Consider the following 18,404-nt stretch of genomic DNA (forward strand, 5'->3'; position numbering starts at 1 on the left):
CTGTCATACAATTTTTTTCATCGATAGTCTGTAATTGGAACCATAACTCTTATTTATTCAAATTGTATTAATATGTAAAGACCAAGTGTAACCTATATCATCGTTAAATCTTATCTTATAAAACCAGTGGAACTTCAAAATCGTTAAAATTCATGACTCCCGCCGCATTGCGCAGGTACACAACTAGTTTGTTTCTAAAGGGCTGTTTGTTTACCTCTAAATAGTTTCATTAAGAGGCAACATTTGAATCGTTAAGAGATAAATCTTGTTTGGCAAAAAAAGTTTGTCTCTTAATGGTTCTAAAACCCTCTGAATAACATATACCCTCTCCCTTAATCATTCAACACCCTAATTTCATTTCATTTTGCACTACATCATAAGAGCCTCTTAATCATTTTGACCACATAATCATTTTGTACTAAATCATTCAACAACTATCAAATAGTCCCTAAATTGTATCAAGGATATGGTACAACGTGGTTTAAAATTAAAACCACAAATCAAACCATATATATATATATATATATAGAGAGAGAGAGAGAGAGAGAGAGAGAGAGAGAAAGGATTGTTTGTTTACCTCTTAATAGTTTCATTAAGAGGCAACATCTGAATCATTAAAAGGTGAATCTTGTTTGGCAAAATAAAAGTCTGCCTCTTAATGGTTCTAAAACCCTCTGAATGATTTTATATCATGGATCTCACTTAACCATTAAGAGCTCTAATTTCATTGTACACAATTACCAAACAATTATATTTCATTTTGCACTATATCATGAAAGTCTCTTAAACATTCTGACCCACTTAATCATTTTGTATCAAACCATTCAACAATTGTCAAACAACCTCTTATTTGCTTCTCAAACATTTGTATAGTTCTGCTTAAGAAAAACATAAAACTCAAACCGTACCACAAAAGTTCTAACCAACATAATTTGGTTAAGCACAAATAGATTATGCATTTACACGGTAGAATAAAGAGCGGGCTAAATACACCTTTTTCTCACACAAAAAAAGCAAGTCTTGTATTTATATTTTCAATACAAAATTTGACTTGATTTTATCATAAAAGAAAATACATATAACATTATCTAGAATAAACACACATTGCAATCTCCTTCAATATTCCACCTCATCAAAAAGAGCTCAAAATGAATTTTATTGTCTGCAAAAAATTCTTTTCCCATTTTGAAATGGTTCGATGCTTTTTGGGGACCATGAGCATCATATTCTTCAAACGAGATTATATAGAGAGATATCGATCAAATGCAAATCATTCAATTTGTATAAATTGTGCAAATTATTTTCGTACGTTGATTTCATTGTTTAATCTTATGAAATTGTTTAATCTTATAAAATTGTTTAATCTTATGAAATTATTTCATATAATACTTTTTGATGAAGTTGTTTCATATAATACTTAATGAAACTGTTTCATGTATTCCTCTAAAATTAAAATAATGAAGATGATAACGTCCATGATTAACAACATCCACAATGAAAATGATTAATCAACCTCTCATAATTACAAAAAAAAAAATGAACGAAATGACAAATATTGGTTGAATGAGGTTTGTACGGTTTGTACAAATAATGTGGTTTGCAAAATTAACCTCTCTCTCTCTCTCTCTCTCTCTCTATATATATATATATATATATATATGTGTGTGTGTGTGTGTGTGTGTATGTGTGTTTTATTATACAATCCATCTCATTCGTATAATCTATACAACCCAATCAATTAAAAATTATTATGAAAATAATAGGGGTTTTATATTAATAATCAAAATATTTATAAAAAATAATTATAGTTCATTGATTATGATCGATATTTTATATTAATAATCAAAATATTTATAAAACAATATATTTATTATAATAGATCGACGGTTCAGATTGGATTGTATGAATTGTACAAATGACACAAGTTGTATTTGAAACACATAAAACAAGCCAACTGATGTAGAACCGATTCTTTCAAAAACATTTTGCAAATTGGAAGAGTAATTCTCAAGTATATTTAAGCCAAATGACATCCCGACAAATGGTTCTTAAATCCAAACTTTTTTAACAGGTTTTTCGGCATTTTTGTATACAAAAACAGACATTCTTCAGTTAAAAAGTACCATTCTCAAACCTGTAAGAAGCTCTAGATCACTACAAGATCACTTGACCAGAGAAAAAAAAAGCCTTCATTGATTTGCAGTCTAAAAATATGCTTCTGTTTGATGTCTAATCACATATGAATCCATCATTACTTGCACTCAGAAGAGAAAATGGGATCCTGACAATTCATTCCATGTTTCATGTAAAATGATTTTTAGATCATTTTTCACCATTTACCAAACAAGATTTAGTAACCAAAAAAACCATATAACCAAACCTAACCCCTCAAGAAGTCGGGTCAAGACTCCGCAACTTGGACACTGGAACCATTGTTGCTGTAAGCATCGCCGCTGTTACCCCGCCCGCCTCTTCCCCGACCACCTTGGTAGTTCCGGGGGTAATAACCTCCAGGCTGATCATTGTATTGGTTCCGTCCATTCTGGTATGGCCCAGCTCGTCCACCACTTCGACCACCACGGCCATTTCCGTAACCTCTGCGCCCACCGCCACCACGACCACCGCCACCGCCTCTTTGGTTCTGATAAGACCGTCTAGGTACATACTGTTCCTTGTCTGCACTACCTGCATGTGTTTCAACCGACTCCACCTGAACCAGAGTTTCTACGGAGTTTTGACCTTCTGCCTCATACTGCCGAATAGAAAAATCCTATCAAGGATGAATCAAAAAAATATTTATGAAGATTTAAATATCGAGAGCAAGCAGAACCTTGAGAGAATCTTCAATCGGAGTAGATTGGTCTTCATATGTCTCATTTCTTTGAAAATCTTGAGCATCATCTTCCTGCAGAATAATTAAAGAATACATTATTTATAATCGTTTTCTTCAAGTGAACAGACAGATGCAAATTTCATTTCTGTAATCGAACTTGCTAAATTTTAACTTAAAAACCGATGCATATTCTAAGATCCTAACCATTTTGACAATTTTGGTAGCGAGCCTCCTTTATACAAGTAAAAGATAAATACATGATAATCTATTTTTCAAAAAGAGGAAGCAAGAAACCACACCAAATTGATTTAACTTCTGTGATCAAAATCTTTCCACTGATTTCTATTGTATTTATGATATTATTAATGTGTCACTGCTAACAAATGGAACCAAACTCAACCCATATTCATCAACCACATACAAAGTCTTAAGCTTCATCAAGCCATCATATAGGGTTCCATAGGAATTAGATGCTTGTTGAGTCATCAAACTAGTGGATGTGTTCACTCTCATCAGCCAAACCACCCAATAATATTGTTAAATACCCATGGTTCTAAAAATAGTTGAGGCGCACCTCAAGGCGAGGTGGTGCCTCTTCGACCCTGGATGAGGCTTACGCCTTGGTTCAGTGAGGCATGAGGCGGTGTCGAGGCATACGCCTCAAATGATTGGCTTTAGTAATGGTTTTTTTTGGCTTTTCTATAAGTTTTATGGCAGTAGTAGTACTTCTTTTTATAGTATGTTTCTTTTTATATTAATAAACTAAAAGTCAAAGTTTAATGGCCCCAATGTGTACTTTTAATATTTAAAAACTCAAAAAACTGGTACTTTCTCCTCTCAATCAAACCATGTTTTCCATACCATCTACGCCTATCTCATGGTTTCACTCTTTCCACCGTCAAAAACCAATGAACCGACGCCCTTAGTAATTTAGTATTATATATTGTATATAAATGTGTATATATACATATTTTAGTGTATATGTTTCCGGCTCGGATAGCCTCAAGGATTACGCCTCGCCTCGTTGAGGGAAAACGCATCAAGACCCGATTCCGCCTTATAGAACCTTGTAAGTACCCACCCCCTTCGATTTACTTACAGTAGGAAGAAGGGTCCGATTAAGCAAGGCTTATGGTAGATAAACACCTCAATTGCTTTGTCAAGGGGTAGGGGTGGAATGGGGATTTTATAAATAAATTTGTTATGGATAATAGTATAAGGAGGGTAGTGGGCATAGGCTGTGGTTGCAGATATTTCCCTTATCTTGTTTCCTTTTTGGAGAGACTGGCCTGCTTAATCAATCATTTGACTGATTCATTTGTTTTTTTTATTGTCTGGGTATTCTGAGTTCTTGTCTTTGACAAATATCCACAAAAGTTCCAGTTTCAAAGTTGCAGTCACAAGTTAATTTGTATGTTGAAACGTGAATGCATCCAAAGATAAGAGAATAGTGAACTACATGATCGACTAGTTTAGAGAATGGAAGAGGATAACCAAGTCTAATATGTGTAGAATAAAAAAATGAAATGTTAATTTTTCTAAGCATCACAGAATGCAATGGTGCCTGGGCTCCGCAGTGCTGTAGGCAGACCAATTAACAAGAAGATGAATAATGGAGATGAACTGTTATGAATTAAATGCATTAACTAATTCATTATCCAACAGGTGCAAATCAAAAACTTGATTCTAGAAATTCTAGCAAGGCATAGATTACTACAAGAATTAACTATCATCAAGTTACTAATTCAAGCAAAAGAGCCTTTTATTTAGAAATAAATTCAATTAACCAGACAGGCCTAAATCGTTTATTTTAATAATCAGCACTATCTCAAAGCAACATTCTCAAAGACAACTACATGATCCTTACTAAAATGTCATATTCAATGTTAAAAACACAGGCTTCAACATCAAGCATCTATCCTATTAAAATTTCCCTACTCGTGATTTATCTTGAGTTGATAATATTTCCAAAAATTCCTCAAAGCAGCCCTGTTTTGTTTGTGGCAAACACGGGCTTCGTCATCCACAAGGACCACAACTGCTTGTTATTAGTGGATATCAAGCGTACAAGCCTAAATAGCGATGTTAGGCCTCTTAGAGGCTTCGACGATGGCACCYGTTTCTCCTTTCTGCTATTTTCTTATAGTAAGAGTGACACTATGTATTGATATGTTCATGCTGAGTTGAAGATGTCTGCCATTGTATTAGAGAAAGGGTTTTCTAAGTTTTATGATATCAACTTTAGGCAATGGTTACAACGGTATGTGGGCCATTCTGTGATGCCTTAATAAATAGTTCTCTCAAAAAACCAGTATCCCAGGTCATATCCTTGGGCAAGATGATCTCTGCATCTCTCAAACTGCCCAGACGGATATGTTCAACAAACCAAAAGATCTGATATCTTTGCATCTACTAGCACTCTCCCTCCTTGATGTTTCCTAGAACCTGAGGCTGACCAAGCTCAGACTCAGCAGCTGCCTGCATCCTTTAGTGCTTATGAGGTCCTATTCTTGTACTTCTTTGAGTACTGAACTACTTCCTAACGTAAAATTTGATGCAATGAACAAGATTATTGACAACTAAAAGAAATTAATCCATGACTAAACACCACCCCACTCTTTTGCAGCTTAACTAATATGGAGAATTATTTTTATATAAATCATCCACAAAAAAGTATTTTGCATAATAGGACCCTATACTCAGCAACCGTGTCGTTTTCTTTCATGGCTTTAAAAGTTCTTATGAGTTTAGCTTATCTACTAATTAACCTGGGTAAAAGGTTTTGTATTCTATAGAGTCCATTTCATTACACACATACAGGGTAGTTGTTAGTATTGGCAGGCTCTACTTGTAAGATACGAGGGAATAAAATTAAGATCATGTACCTTGAGTTCTTGATAATTTCTACAAATGATAAACTGGATTAAATAGTTAATTATGGTACCAGATATTTCACTCTTTTACAGTCTTTTTTTCTATTAGTTATTCTCTGTAACTCTCATCTTCAGTTGATGTGGAATAGCCATGAGGGACTTCATTACGAAAAAATTGCTGTATGACAAAAAATTGTTATCTACACAATTATCAGTACCCAATAGACTGGAATCAAGGAAAATCCACCCCTTCCCTTAAGCTAAGATATCCATCAGAGTCCTAATCCCTCACCCCAAGAGTTTTTATGGCTTAACATAGTATACTATAAATGAGCTAATGTCATCCTCATGAAAACCATATTTTCTTAAAATTAAGCAACTATCCAACATGAAGAAAGCTCTTAAAAGAATTTTAATGGCTTAACATGGTATACTATAAATGAGTTATTATCATCCTCATAAAAACCATATTTTCTTCTGAAAATTTTGCTTCTCTAGTCAAATATTTGATTTTTAGAACTTTCAAATCTACAGATCTAGTTCAATCACACAATACCTTTTTCCACTATCCATGTCCGCTAACTAATATATAAATATATTCAAATATAACTCATCTCTTGTTCTGTTTTCCTTCTAACTTTTAGGACGTGGATGCTCTCAGTAGCATGTGTGCGCCAGTATACGCACACTGCACACATGAAAAAGAAGTTTGAATGGATCAATACTGGGAAAAGCAAGATAGATCATCTTGTAAAAGAGCACCAAAGCAAATAATTTGGAAAGTCAAGGTCTGTCACATAAGGCCCTTCAACAGGAAGGATGTGTACCTAACACGCCCATGAATGAGTGGCTATAAAGAATAGCTTTATCCTAAAGACAGTTGCTAAGGCAATGGTTGACATAATTAATCCAAAATTTAATATTAAAAAAACTAAAAATGGTTCACACAGCAACTGAGAAGCCACTGAAGACGATGAAATTTCTACAGATCATTACAACTTAAGGTCACAATGGAAAACAAAAACATGCCATGTAATAAGTAATAACCTTTGAGCTAACGTGTATATCAACTTTTATACCAGAAACATTTGTATGGATTGCTATAAACTGGCAAAAAAATGCAAAAGTATAGAAGGTCATTAATCACCCATACCTTTGTGGTCCAAATATTTTCACATGAACAATAAGAACTAGAACTCAATGCACATCTACAACATTGCAAAGAACCAAAAAACAGTAGATCATCATGGAAATTAGAAACTGGATCAATGCTATATGGCTATATCAAAGTAATGTTGTTTAAGTGCGTATTTCACTAAATGACATATAGTATAGTACCTATCCAACAAATCTCAGCATGCATCCACATGGAACACAATACACAAGAAGGCAACCACATTCCTACCAGTCACTTAAAAGTTAGAAAACCAAAACATGTTACCTTTTGTTCATGATGAGTAACTGATTCCACCTGCACTGGCACTTGGAAAGCATAGTTACCTGCAGCTTCCGCAGCCACATCAGCAGTTGCTTTCATCTCTGGTGTTATTTTGAAGAAATCTGACCCAATAATCTTTGCTAATTTCTCTCTCAGAGCGGCATCTGTAACGACCAAGGGAAACTAATACAAACCTATTCATACAAACAATATAATCAATTAAACTAGATTCAATCTTACAAGTAACAATGGAGTTCGAATCAATAGGCTGTTCAGACTTCGCAAGCCAAAGCTTTGCATGTTCAATGCATCTCTGTAATGCATTCTGGTGCGAAAGACTCGAATCCACTGGTCTTGAAATCAACAGAGAACCCATCATCGAGATCAAATCCAAATCCCTCTCTCCCAACATGACAGCAGCCTCATCATCAGTAACATAGTCATACGTCAAGCAACAGTTCCTCTCGTGCGTCCTTGTCAGCATAATCGAATTGAAATCACTCTGCGATTTCACATCAAACATAGTCCCAAAGTAAATCAAACTCAGAAGATCCTCCACAAACGCAACAGGTAGCACCGTCTCTTTTTGTTCATTTTCTAAGGTTTTGCCCACATTATCACCATCAACTTCATCATCATTGTTTTCCGATGCTCCAACGAGACGGTGTTGTATAGCAAGATTGATTTCTTCATCAACGGCGACGGATAAAGGCTGGCGAAACTTCTCGAGCTCGTCGACAGCAGCGACGATCGTAGGTTTTGATTTAAGGAGTTCTTCTTGCTCTTTGTTTTTGATGAAGGATTTCCCCTCAGCAATGGATCCTTCGAGCTGAGAGATTCGGTTGAGTTTTTTTCTTAGGTTACGGATGCGCTTGTTGATGAGAGTAAGGACTGGTCCATCGGTTACATCAGAAGCAGCCGTGGCTGACGCCATTCCGTTGGTTTTGCGGTTATAGGAGGAGAAAAATGAATATGAAGCTTTGCTCCGCCGTCCACGGCGGTGTGAGAGTGGCGGACGAGGGTTTTGAGTAGGGTTTGCAGAGGAAGATAAAAGGGGGAAATAGGAGAGCGGTGAAACTTAAAACCCTTTGGAGAAGAATGACAAGCGCCGGGAGTTTTTTTATAATTAAATAATCATATAATTAATTAATATAAAATAAATAATTATTTTTTATATATTAAATATAACAAAACAAAATAAAGATATATAACAAAACAAAATAAAGAATAATTTGTACATAAAAAACTTCAAATATTTGATGTAATGACAAAAATTGCAATCAGTTAAATTCACTTTAATTGTATAATGAAGATCAGTTGCAAATTGTTATTTAGGAGCCGTTTACCAAACACTTACCTGGTAAATGTTTACCGGTAAAATTTAACACTATCATTTACTTACCGGTTATGATTTTAGTCCACCAAAATGACATCATATGCAACAATTTACTTGGTAAGCATTTACCGTGTTATGAGTCGTCGTCCTCACTTACCAGGTAAGACTCTTGCCTCTTGTCTCGCTTTTTATCAGGTAAGATTCTTGATCCTTATCATGTCCATCTAATAAAGTAATATGATTTGTTAAACACTTACCAAGGTAAACATTTGATAAACGGCCCCTTATACATCTCTTTAGGATCAGGGTCATCTGCTATAGTTGATAAGATTTATTATAAATGACTGGTTTTTGCTATAGTTGGTAAGATCAAGGTCTTCTCATATGGTTTTGGGTGTTTCTAAGAAAATTATGGGGTTTTATAGAAGGGTATTTTAGGAAATATAAACATATTTTTCCATTACTTAAAATTGAAACATATTTTTTGTTATATATATATATATATATATATATATATTTTTTTTTTTTTTTTTTTTTTTTTTGTAAGGGTGTCCGGGCCAAAACCCGACTAATCCCCGGCAAATTTGGAGGCTAAACATGGCCCCACTTAAATGTCACCAACACTCCCCTCCCAGGGCTCGAATTCGGGTTCATGACTATGTCATGCCCAAGCCTTTACCACTAGGCTAGAAGGTCTTTGACTTTTTGTTATATTGACATACATTAAGCAAAGAAACTCCAATTTCCCATACAAATAGACTAATCATTTGCAGGTTTAGGCCGGACCTTGGTCGAGCTTAATCTGTCTTTTTTTTATCCAACGGGCCTAATATGGTAAAACCAAGTCCATTTTTACGGGTTTGAAAACATACCCATACCCGTCCTATAAACGGTTTGGTCTCACTCACGGGCTTAAAAATCTTGTTATATTTTTATGAAAACAAAACTAATATAAAAATCACAAGTTATGTAAAATAATTCAAAATACATAACAATTTTTCCAACTTAAAATTTGAAGTAAATACATAACAATATACATACTTTAAAAAGAAATTGTTTCGCTAAATATGAAGTATCGATAAAGAAAATGACTAAATGAGATAATATTTCAAATTTTAGATTTTTAAAGAATATTATTATCACAAGTCATAATTAAGTAGGAATTGGTAATATCAAGAATTTTCAATTTTATTTGTAAATTTTAATTATAAAAGTTAATTATCACAAAAATATTAATGGGCCTGGCGGGGTTGCTCAACTATTTTTTTTTTCATTGTCTATGTTCGTCCATTAATTTTAATAAGTCAATCCAGACCCGTCTATTTCTTCAAGAATAGTAATCCAAGCCTGTTTTTCTAGCAATCCTAACATGACAGGTCTAGAGCGTCATCCCGTCCGTGAACAGAAATTTGTGCCAAAATTGGAAAGTAAATGTGTCTTCACTCCATTCACAACCATGGACCAACTCAAACCTCAAGAAAACAAAGACAAAATTAGAAACTAGATAAAAAGGGTTTGTTTATGCTTTCTTGATGATTGCCTTCAAAAGGAAAGCTATTAATACCCCTTTGCAATATCAAAATCAACAAGAGTTTTGATGCATGTGAACATTTATGTGTCATGTTACATCAATTTGATGTTATCATCTTATTAAAATTTAGGTTAAGAGAAATCCTAGTAGGTATGCTTTTAAAGACAGGTTTATATGATGGACGAAAATCATCTTAACGATAAAAATACTTTTGAAAACCATCTTATGAACGGTAAACATTGTAAAGAATAATAAGTATTATAAAGAAGCTACCAAGTTGTGTGCCATTGCCATGGCTTTCTCATCGGGTTGCCGTTGCGCTCATATCTTCATTCGGGGATGATAAGAATGTTATTCTCATACCCGTTGTGGTTTATGATAGGTCGTAAAGGATCAACTCTCCAAACACCATCAACGACAAATTTAATCTACAAAACAAGAGAAGATGATGAAAAGGATGAGTCTCATTCATAAGGGTGCGTTTGGTATCCAGACGGGCAGGACAGAACAAAAAATGTGGTAAGAAAGAACCGGATAGAACAGTAAAATGACCAATGTACCAAACGCACTCCTAAGATAATATTGACAATTTTCGGTATTTTTGAAATGAATTAGGGAGGATCGACTACCTCATACCTTCCGGGATACAACTGCAAAGACAAAGAGAAAACACCCGTCTTTGATCTTTTCATCTTTTTCTACATTACATCGTCACTAGTTACAATTGGATTCATAAGTAACTATATTAACACAATGCATAGATCAATGTGTGGGACCGCGTAAGTGAGAAAAAGCGAAGGTATCCTTGTATGTATGGAAGTTTGTAGTGAAAACTGTGAAGATACATTTATATTGTGTAAAAGTTACAACATTCACACAAGATAACACAACCTTCTGATACAGAGTTGAAGGTGATGTGAAGGTTGTAGTCTTCACATAATATAACGTAACATTCACAAAATATAAAGATATCTTCACTTGTTCTCACCTTCTCACGAACGTGTAGAATATCCCATCTGCCCCTGGGTTCAATTTCAGGTGTCCATCATAATTTTGACCACTGAGTTTATTAGGGTTGATGCATTATAGTCGCAATTTGTCGAGACTAGGCATAGCCCCGGACACCCTTCCAAAAAAGCGGGCGATCTTTGAGAAATTGTGAATTGTAATGGCAAAAAACCTTTGTACTTGGCTTTTTTGTCCAAAAATTTCTCATGCTTTAATGTGTAGTGCTCTTTCTACCATTTTTGCAAGAATGATGGGTTGTTTGCAACAGAAGCAAAGTAAAATGGTTCCGGAAGTTAATCGTATTCTAAAGAGAGGGCACCTGAGTGGTCCAACCGTCAAAAGATCCTGCTAAGAGAACTTCTGAGGCCGAATTAGGCCAAATTATGCTGGTGTAATGAAGAAGATGCAAAGCTCTACATCCGTTATCACTTCTCCTTTGTTTCTCCTCAACTCTTTTTCGTAAATTACTGAAATGGAAACCATAAGCGCGTTGTTTTTCACTTAAGAAAGTTAACAAATTAGAAAATGAATAATGCATACATAATTGATAATCCCATCTCTCTTTCTAATACTGCTAGCTCTGCACGTATTGATCTCAACCTATCTTTGGTATTCATAAACTCGTTTTCTTGGAATTCCCGTGTATCAGGAAGCTGTTGTAGCTCATTGGACGATCTTTTATGACCCTGGTTAAGATTTCATAAGACCAATCAGAAGTATCATGTGTTGTAGGATTTACATTTGATAAGTTATGTTGTTTCGTATAGTTTTTGGCAGATTATATACAATGTCCTATGCACTTGAATTGATCAAAGTGTATGAATGTCTCTTAGGGACTGGTTGTTAGCAGCTTAATGAGCTTAATGCGGATTCACATCTTATTCGATCAGGTATACATGATTGTTTGGTAGTGGCTTAATAATATAGGAAGTGGCTTATTCAGTAAGCTTCAAGGGAAGAGCTTTATGTAGAAAGCCAAGTTTTTTCCAAACCTGTCTCTCCCAATTAAAAACACGCTCCTTCCATCTATGAAAAAACTCTCCCACGCAAAAACCTTCCAATCTATACAAACAGATTAATCCATACAGACATCTTTATCCATACAGAACTTAATTGAAAACCAAACCAAACAACTACTCTTCTATGAAGTCAAATTGCTCAAACTTGATCATAAACCATGAGCTCAGCAACACTTTCTGTACAGTGCTGAATTAGAACTACAAGCAAGAAGAGATTATTGTTTTTACCGATTGCAAAACTTCAATGGCTATGTCTCTCTAAATACATGTTGAGAATTCTTTCTTTTGTATTTCTTTCAAAGAATACCATCATATACTCGTATAACCATCAAAATTTGGTGGTTATAGGAAGGAGGTTGACGACACCATCAAAAGAATTTTGCATGATTCTTAAGTTGAAGGCTGCTGATAGTGCTTTTGTTGAATGGGAAACAAATTTCAGCAGTGGATAGATGTAACCCCCCAAAGCCCAAAGCAACAGGCTGACCCATTAACTTCAAATCCAACTTAAAACCATGGTGGAAGTTATTGGTAGCCCGTAGCCCATAACTTGAGGCTTATAAGGAGCTCACAAATCCTATTTTCTATCTATGTGGGACGAGTTGTTACATTAGATTATCCGCGAATGACCGGTAGTATATATTGGTAAAAATGACCAACAATTTGCAGTTACGACCAACATAAAACTTCTATCTCTAAGTACCCGAAGAAATAGAAAATCAAGAAATAACCTGCAGGCTCTTTCGGATCAAAATGGCAAATGGTATGGCCATATTGACTTTAAACTGAAGTATCCATCTTGTAAATTAGTCAGAATCTATCCATACTGAAATTAAGGAATGTCCATATTTGGCTAAGTTCATCAACTTACTGTTACAGATTTCAGATACACCTCTTTCAATTATTTTTAAATTTTCATAACACCTAGATGGTGATTAATTAAAGGGTCTATGTCAATGAGGCCTTGAATCCCTTCACCTAAAGATTTCCCTAAATTTATCCGGATGCAAGATTTACAAGCAAGTTCAAACAATATGATCATATTCATTTAATTGCTTAAACTGTCGTGGAATAGAATATGTGAAAATAAATTACCAACCTCTGGATTATTTTTGTCACTTTTAGACCGCAGTAAGCAAAGGGATGAAGAAAGCTCAAGTTGCATGTCTTGAAATCGAGATATTATGTAATTTGAATTTATCTCCTTGTGCCTCTCCTGAAGTTCGGTATCTCCTTGTGTACCAAGCACTTTATCTTTCGAGTCCTCTTCTCCTCTTGTTAACTTTTCACCACAATTGATCTCCGCAGCTGCAAGTCAACAAATAGAAATAACTGGATATGGCCTCTGGGTAAGAATATCAACGAAAATAAAAAGTATATAGACTCATTAAGGCAAATAACCATGGAAATACTTCAAATCCCAGATGTAAAGAGAGTATTGCCCTGAGTTTATAATCACTTAAGGTCAAGGAGGGATCTAACCGATGTGGGTATGCTATATTCATGGTGGACACAGGGCCTGTCTGTTAGCAGCTTAACGAGCTTAATGAGACTCATAGTTTATTCGTTCAGCTATACATGATTGTTTGGTAGTGGCTTAATGAATATAGAAAGTGGCTTATTCAGTAAGCTTCTAGGGGGGGGAGCTTTATGCAGAAAGCCAACTTTTTTCCAAACCTGCCCCTCCCAATTAAAAACATAATCCTTTCATCTATGAAAAAACCCTACCAAACAAAAACCGTCACAATCTATACTGACGGATTCACACAGACAACTTTATCCATACAGGACTTATGGAATACCAACCAAACAACCCCTCATCTTTACAAAGTGATGGTCAGGAGTTTCATGTATTAGATTGCATGTGCACAATTACAAACTACAAAAAAGGGTTTTAACCTCAATTTGAAACGAAAATTTATGTTTGTGATACGTCTCAGCCCGACCCGCACTGGGGTCGGATATATCAGCTTCGCAAAAGAGAGGCAGGAAACAAGTAGAGGGGGGCTGTTTGCAATTTACTTATTCTTAATTATCTTAATTAGTTGATTAAAATAGATATTAATTAGTTTATTAGGATAAATATGTTTTCCTACTTTTTAGGATTAGGGTATATTTTTTAGGATTAGGGTACGGCTTTATTTAAGGGACCGGCCACCCCATTATTTGCATTCATTCTAGTATTTTGATTCTTGTCGTAGACATTGGAGATTACTGGGTCTCGAATTCCAGGGTTTATTTTAATAAGCATCCGATTAGTGGTATTTTTGGCCGCTAATCTTGATTTTGCCAATTGATTCATATCAAATTGGTATCAGAGCATCGATCTTGCGCCTGTGATTTTATCCACGCTACCATGACCAAGATTCAGGATCTTGAAGCTGAGTTGACCCAACAGAAGGTTGCCGTCGAACAGTTCTGCGCTGAGACGACGGAGCGGTTCGAAAACTTGGAGACCACCGTGGAATCGTTGCGCACTGAAATGGAGAAGCAACATGCGGAGATGATGAAGGTCGAAGGTCATGTTGCAACAGTTCCAGGCGTTAAAGCCACCACCACCGCCGACAGCAGTCGTGCCATCGCCAATCTTCACCGATTGCACCACACGGCCCATAATGCATCAATCGAATCCGATTTTTGATGAGAATGGGGAGCCCCAGCCGCCTTGGCATGCAACCAGCAGTACGGCCAGGGAACCGAACAGGCCCATCGGCACTCAGGAAATTCCTTTTCCGGAGTCAAGTACGTTTGCTTTTTCTGAGACTGAAAGGCCGTTTGGCAGCGGGTATGGAAGGGGCTCAGGACCTTCGGGGGAACGGGGGTGGGTGCCGGGGGCGGACCACCGTCTTCGTAAGCTGAAGATGCCGTTGTTCGATGGAACTGATGCATATGGGTGGGTGTACCTCATGGAAAGATTTTTCGACGTTCAGGGATTTGTTACTACGGGGGAGAAGTTGAGAGCGGCAGTGTTGGGGTTGGAGGGACAGGCCCTTGCATGGTACCGATGGAGTGATGATAGGCATCCTTTTCGTCACTGGGAAGGATTAAAAAACCGGTTGTTGGCGCGGTTCCAGTCATCTCAGGAAGGGGACCTATACGAACAATTTTTGGCAATTAAACAGGAAGGGTCGGCACGCGAGTATATAGGGAAATTTGAAATAGTATCGGCACAGCTAAGGGGTATTCCTGAGAAGATYATGCARGGTACATTCCTAAWAGGGTTGAAACCGGAGCTACGAACTTCCGTGAGGTTGCTTCAACCAATGGACTTAGACCARGCGATCCAACTAGCTCTGATGGTGGATGAAAATAAAAMTGTCAGSAATGGGAACGTGGAAAAAGGGGAAAACAAAAGTCAGCCAGTGCGGACCGGAGTGGGGGGCTCACGGCCGCTTGCCGCCCCACCAACGGGAACCCAACGACCGACAACAGGGGATAACGAGCAGCCGTTTAAACGGATGACAGACTCGGAACTGGCGGATAAACGGGCTAAGGGCTTATGTTTTCRATGCGATGGGAAGTTCACACCCGGACACCTTTGCCCCGAGAAATCCGTGCGGATCATGTTAATGGATGATGAAGATGATGAGGGGGAAGAGGTAATACCGGAAACTCACGTGCACTTGGATGCGATGGAGGTGTCGGTACACTCAGGTGGTGGAGCAGTTCCCTGGCTTTCACCTTGAGGACAAGGTGAATTTTCGAGGCGGGGGTAATGATACGTCTCAGCCCGACCCGCACCGGGGTCGGATATATCAGCTTCGCAAAAGAGAGGCAGGAAACAAGTAGAGGGGGGCTGTTTGCAATTTACTTATTCTTAATTATCTTAATTAGTTGATTAGGATAGATATTAATTAGTTTATTAGGATAAATATGTTTTCCTATTTTTTAGGATTAGGGTATATCTTTTAGGATTAGGGTACGGCTTTATTTAAGGGACCGGCCACCCCATTGTTGGCATTCATGCTAGTATTTTGATTATTGTCGTAGACATTGGAGATTACTGGGTCTCGAATTCCAGGGTTTATTTTAATAAGCATCCGATTAGTGGTATTTTTGGCCGCTAATCTTGATTTTGCCGATTGATTCATATCAGTTTGCTCATCAAGGATGAACTTGATACACAGAAAGAACAAACATGGTAGCATTTTGAGGTACAAGAAGCAATACTAGAATACTAAATGTTAGATCAATATAGTTGGATGTATCACATAGAAAATGTATATCCATGACTCACCCACATCAGCTGACGAGCAACCTCTGTGACCGCCATTGTCCTTGCTCGAAGCATAAGTATCATGTCCATTTTCTAGCATACTAATGCCAAAAGACAAGCTTCTATCTTTCTCCAATCTATAAAGTATACCTTCAATCCCTGCATCTTCCTGATCTACTGTACCTCTGATCAAAAGAATTATTTAAGCAAAGTAACAATTCCCTGATTAAAACATAGTGTTTCAGATGATCAATGTTGAGACTAATATTATAAGGGTGCGTTTGGTATCCAGAAAAAACTGGACAAAACAACTATTCAGCGTTTGGTAAGACAGAACTGGACATGACAGAATAAATAAAATGACCAATTTACCCCTAATGAGTTGTTTATATATTTTGATTAATGATGTAATTTATTAAATTATAATATAATATATATTTATAACAAAATATAACATTAGGAAGTTTTCATCAAGACAATTAATATGACACCAAAATAAAAAATTTATGTAGTTTCCAATTTTTATTTTATACCTTTTATATATTGTTTTTTATTATTAATATTTAACAAATTACGTAAATTGATCAAAATACATAAATTGTATAAATATAGTTTTTTTGAGGACAGTAAAGAGCATAAAATACAATAAACAAAAAAGATTGAATAAAATGTAAAGAGGAAGACGAATTGGATGTTTTAGAAGAGAATTATGTTTTATTTTGAGATTATATTTGTAAAACATAAGTCTGTGTCACCTTGTTCCACGGGGTGAGGGTGGAACAAGTCTGTTCCACTTTGTTCCTGTTTGTTCCACGTAAAAGTCTTTCCAAACATGGAATAGTGATCCTTATTTTGTAATGTCTGTCATGTCCGGTGTACAAAACGCAACCTAAATGAACAACAGCTTTCTCTTCAGAAAACTGTTACCCCAATAAAAGTTTTGATATTGGTTTTAACTTTGGACATTGTTAATGAGTCTACTTTCTAGTTTCTAGCCACTAGCTCACTTAAAGACTGTATACATAAGGAGACAGCAATACTATGATAACCCAGAATAACATTCATTGATTCCCAAAGAAACCCAAAAACAATATCAAAGATTGAATTTGTGCAAAGCGGATGAGAGAATCTTACAGACTTACAGTGATCTACCAGAGGATGAAGCCAATTGATGAGATGAACTACAATTCAAAGAAGGGTCAGAATCATCATTATTCTGCTGACAACTTCTGATTCTTGTATGTAGATCCATAATGTTATCAACTTCCTTTATGTCCAATTCGTTTTCATCATCATAATCATCCCAACCTAATGCAAGCCAACCACCTATCTTGATAATTGCATTGACTAAATCAATTCTTCCAGCATCCAACAATTCTTTCTTGGTTGGGAAATCGTTTGGGTTCCTTGAAACCTTCATGAACTCCAAAATCTCTCTCTCCAAAACCAACTCTGCCTCACTTTCCAACGACCCTTTACACAAAACCCCACTTCTTCTTCTTGTTTTCTTCAACTCTTTAAACCCCCAAAACCTGTCCTTTTTCACCAAAACTAACACAGCTCGTGTCCTAATCTTAAAATTGGTTCCTAACCCAAGGGAGGAAACAACAGGCGAAATCAAATAATGCGCGTTTGAGGAAGTGATAAATGAAACCATCGTTCAGGCATTTCTTCAAACATTTGGTGTGGATGAAATCTTGGAACGATATCGAAAGAGATGGGAACGAGATCCCTGTAAAAAGAGAGGAGGGTCTGCAAAGCAACGAACAATACGTAATGGGGCGAGGAGATCACAGACGATCTTGGAGCAATGGACTCCAAAGTTTTGTCAGTAGACTCCAACTTTTGCTCGGTGCCTATTGGGTTATTCTTGTAACAAAATCCCACGGTTCGTTCAACCAGTAAAAGTAAACACATTACAATTTTATATACTAGAAAAGGGTTAAATGCATGAAATAGCAACTTATTATCATAAAATTTCTTATTATAGTATTCTATTTTTGTTTTTCTTTATTACAATAATGTACTTTCAAATTATTTTTTATTAAGACATTGTACTTTAAAAAATCTACCCATAATAGCAATAGGTAACCTGTTACCTTTTAAACCGGTTAACCCTTTGACTTTTTTGCTTGTGTGGCTTTAATGAG

General features: G+C 36.2%; 2 protein-coding genes across 2 annotated transcripts; both read right to left on the reverse strand.

Moving 5' to 3' along the window:
- Positions 1 to 2,166: 2,166 nt before the first annotated feature.
- LOC112522426 lies at positions 2,167 to 8,180 on the reverse strand. Its single transcript, XM_025131527.1, has 4 exons — positions 7,385 to 8,180; positions 7,148 to 7,308; positions 2,831 to 2,905; positions 2,167 to 2,752 (listed from the first exon to the last, which is right to left on the reverse strand). The coding sequence occupies exons 1-4, from the start codon at positions 8,076 to 8,078 to the stop codon at positions 2,402 to 2,404; spliced, it is 1,281 nt and encodes a 426-aa protein (XP_024987295.1). The 5' UTR covers positions 8,079 to 8,180; the 3' UTR covers positions 2,167 to 2,401.
- A 2,063-nt stretch (positions 8,181 to 10,243) lies between these two features.
- On the reverse strand, positions 10,244 to 18,137 carry LOC112523276 (protein PTST homolog 2, chloroplastic-like). The gene is made up of 7 exons (XM_025132805.1): positions 17,397 to 18,137; positions 16,276 to 16,439; positions 13,138 to 13,346; positions 11,560 to 11,705; positions 11,339 to 11,486; positions 10,641 to 10,709; positions 10,244 to 10,439 (listed from the first exon to the last, which is right to left on the reverse strand). Exons 1-7 carry the CDS (start codon positions 17,909 to 17,911, stop codon positions 10,341 to 10,343), a joined length of 1,350 nt encoding a protein of 449 aa, XP_024988573.1. The 5' UTR covers positions 17,912 to 18,137; the 3' UTR covers positions 10,244 to 10,340.
- Positions 18,138 to 18,404: the final 267 nt, after the last annotated feature.

Source organism: Cynara cardunculus (genome assembly GCF_001531365.2).
Source record: "Cynara cardunculus var. scolymus isolate 2C chromosome LG 12, CcrdV1, whole genome shotgun sequence".
NCBI lineage: Eukaryota > Viridiplantae > Streptophyta > Magnoliopsida > Asterales > Asteraceae > Cynara > Cynara cardunculus.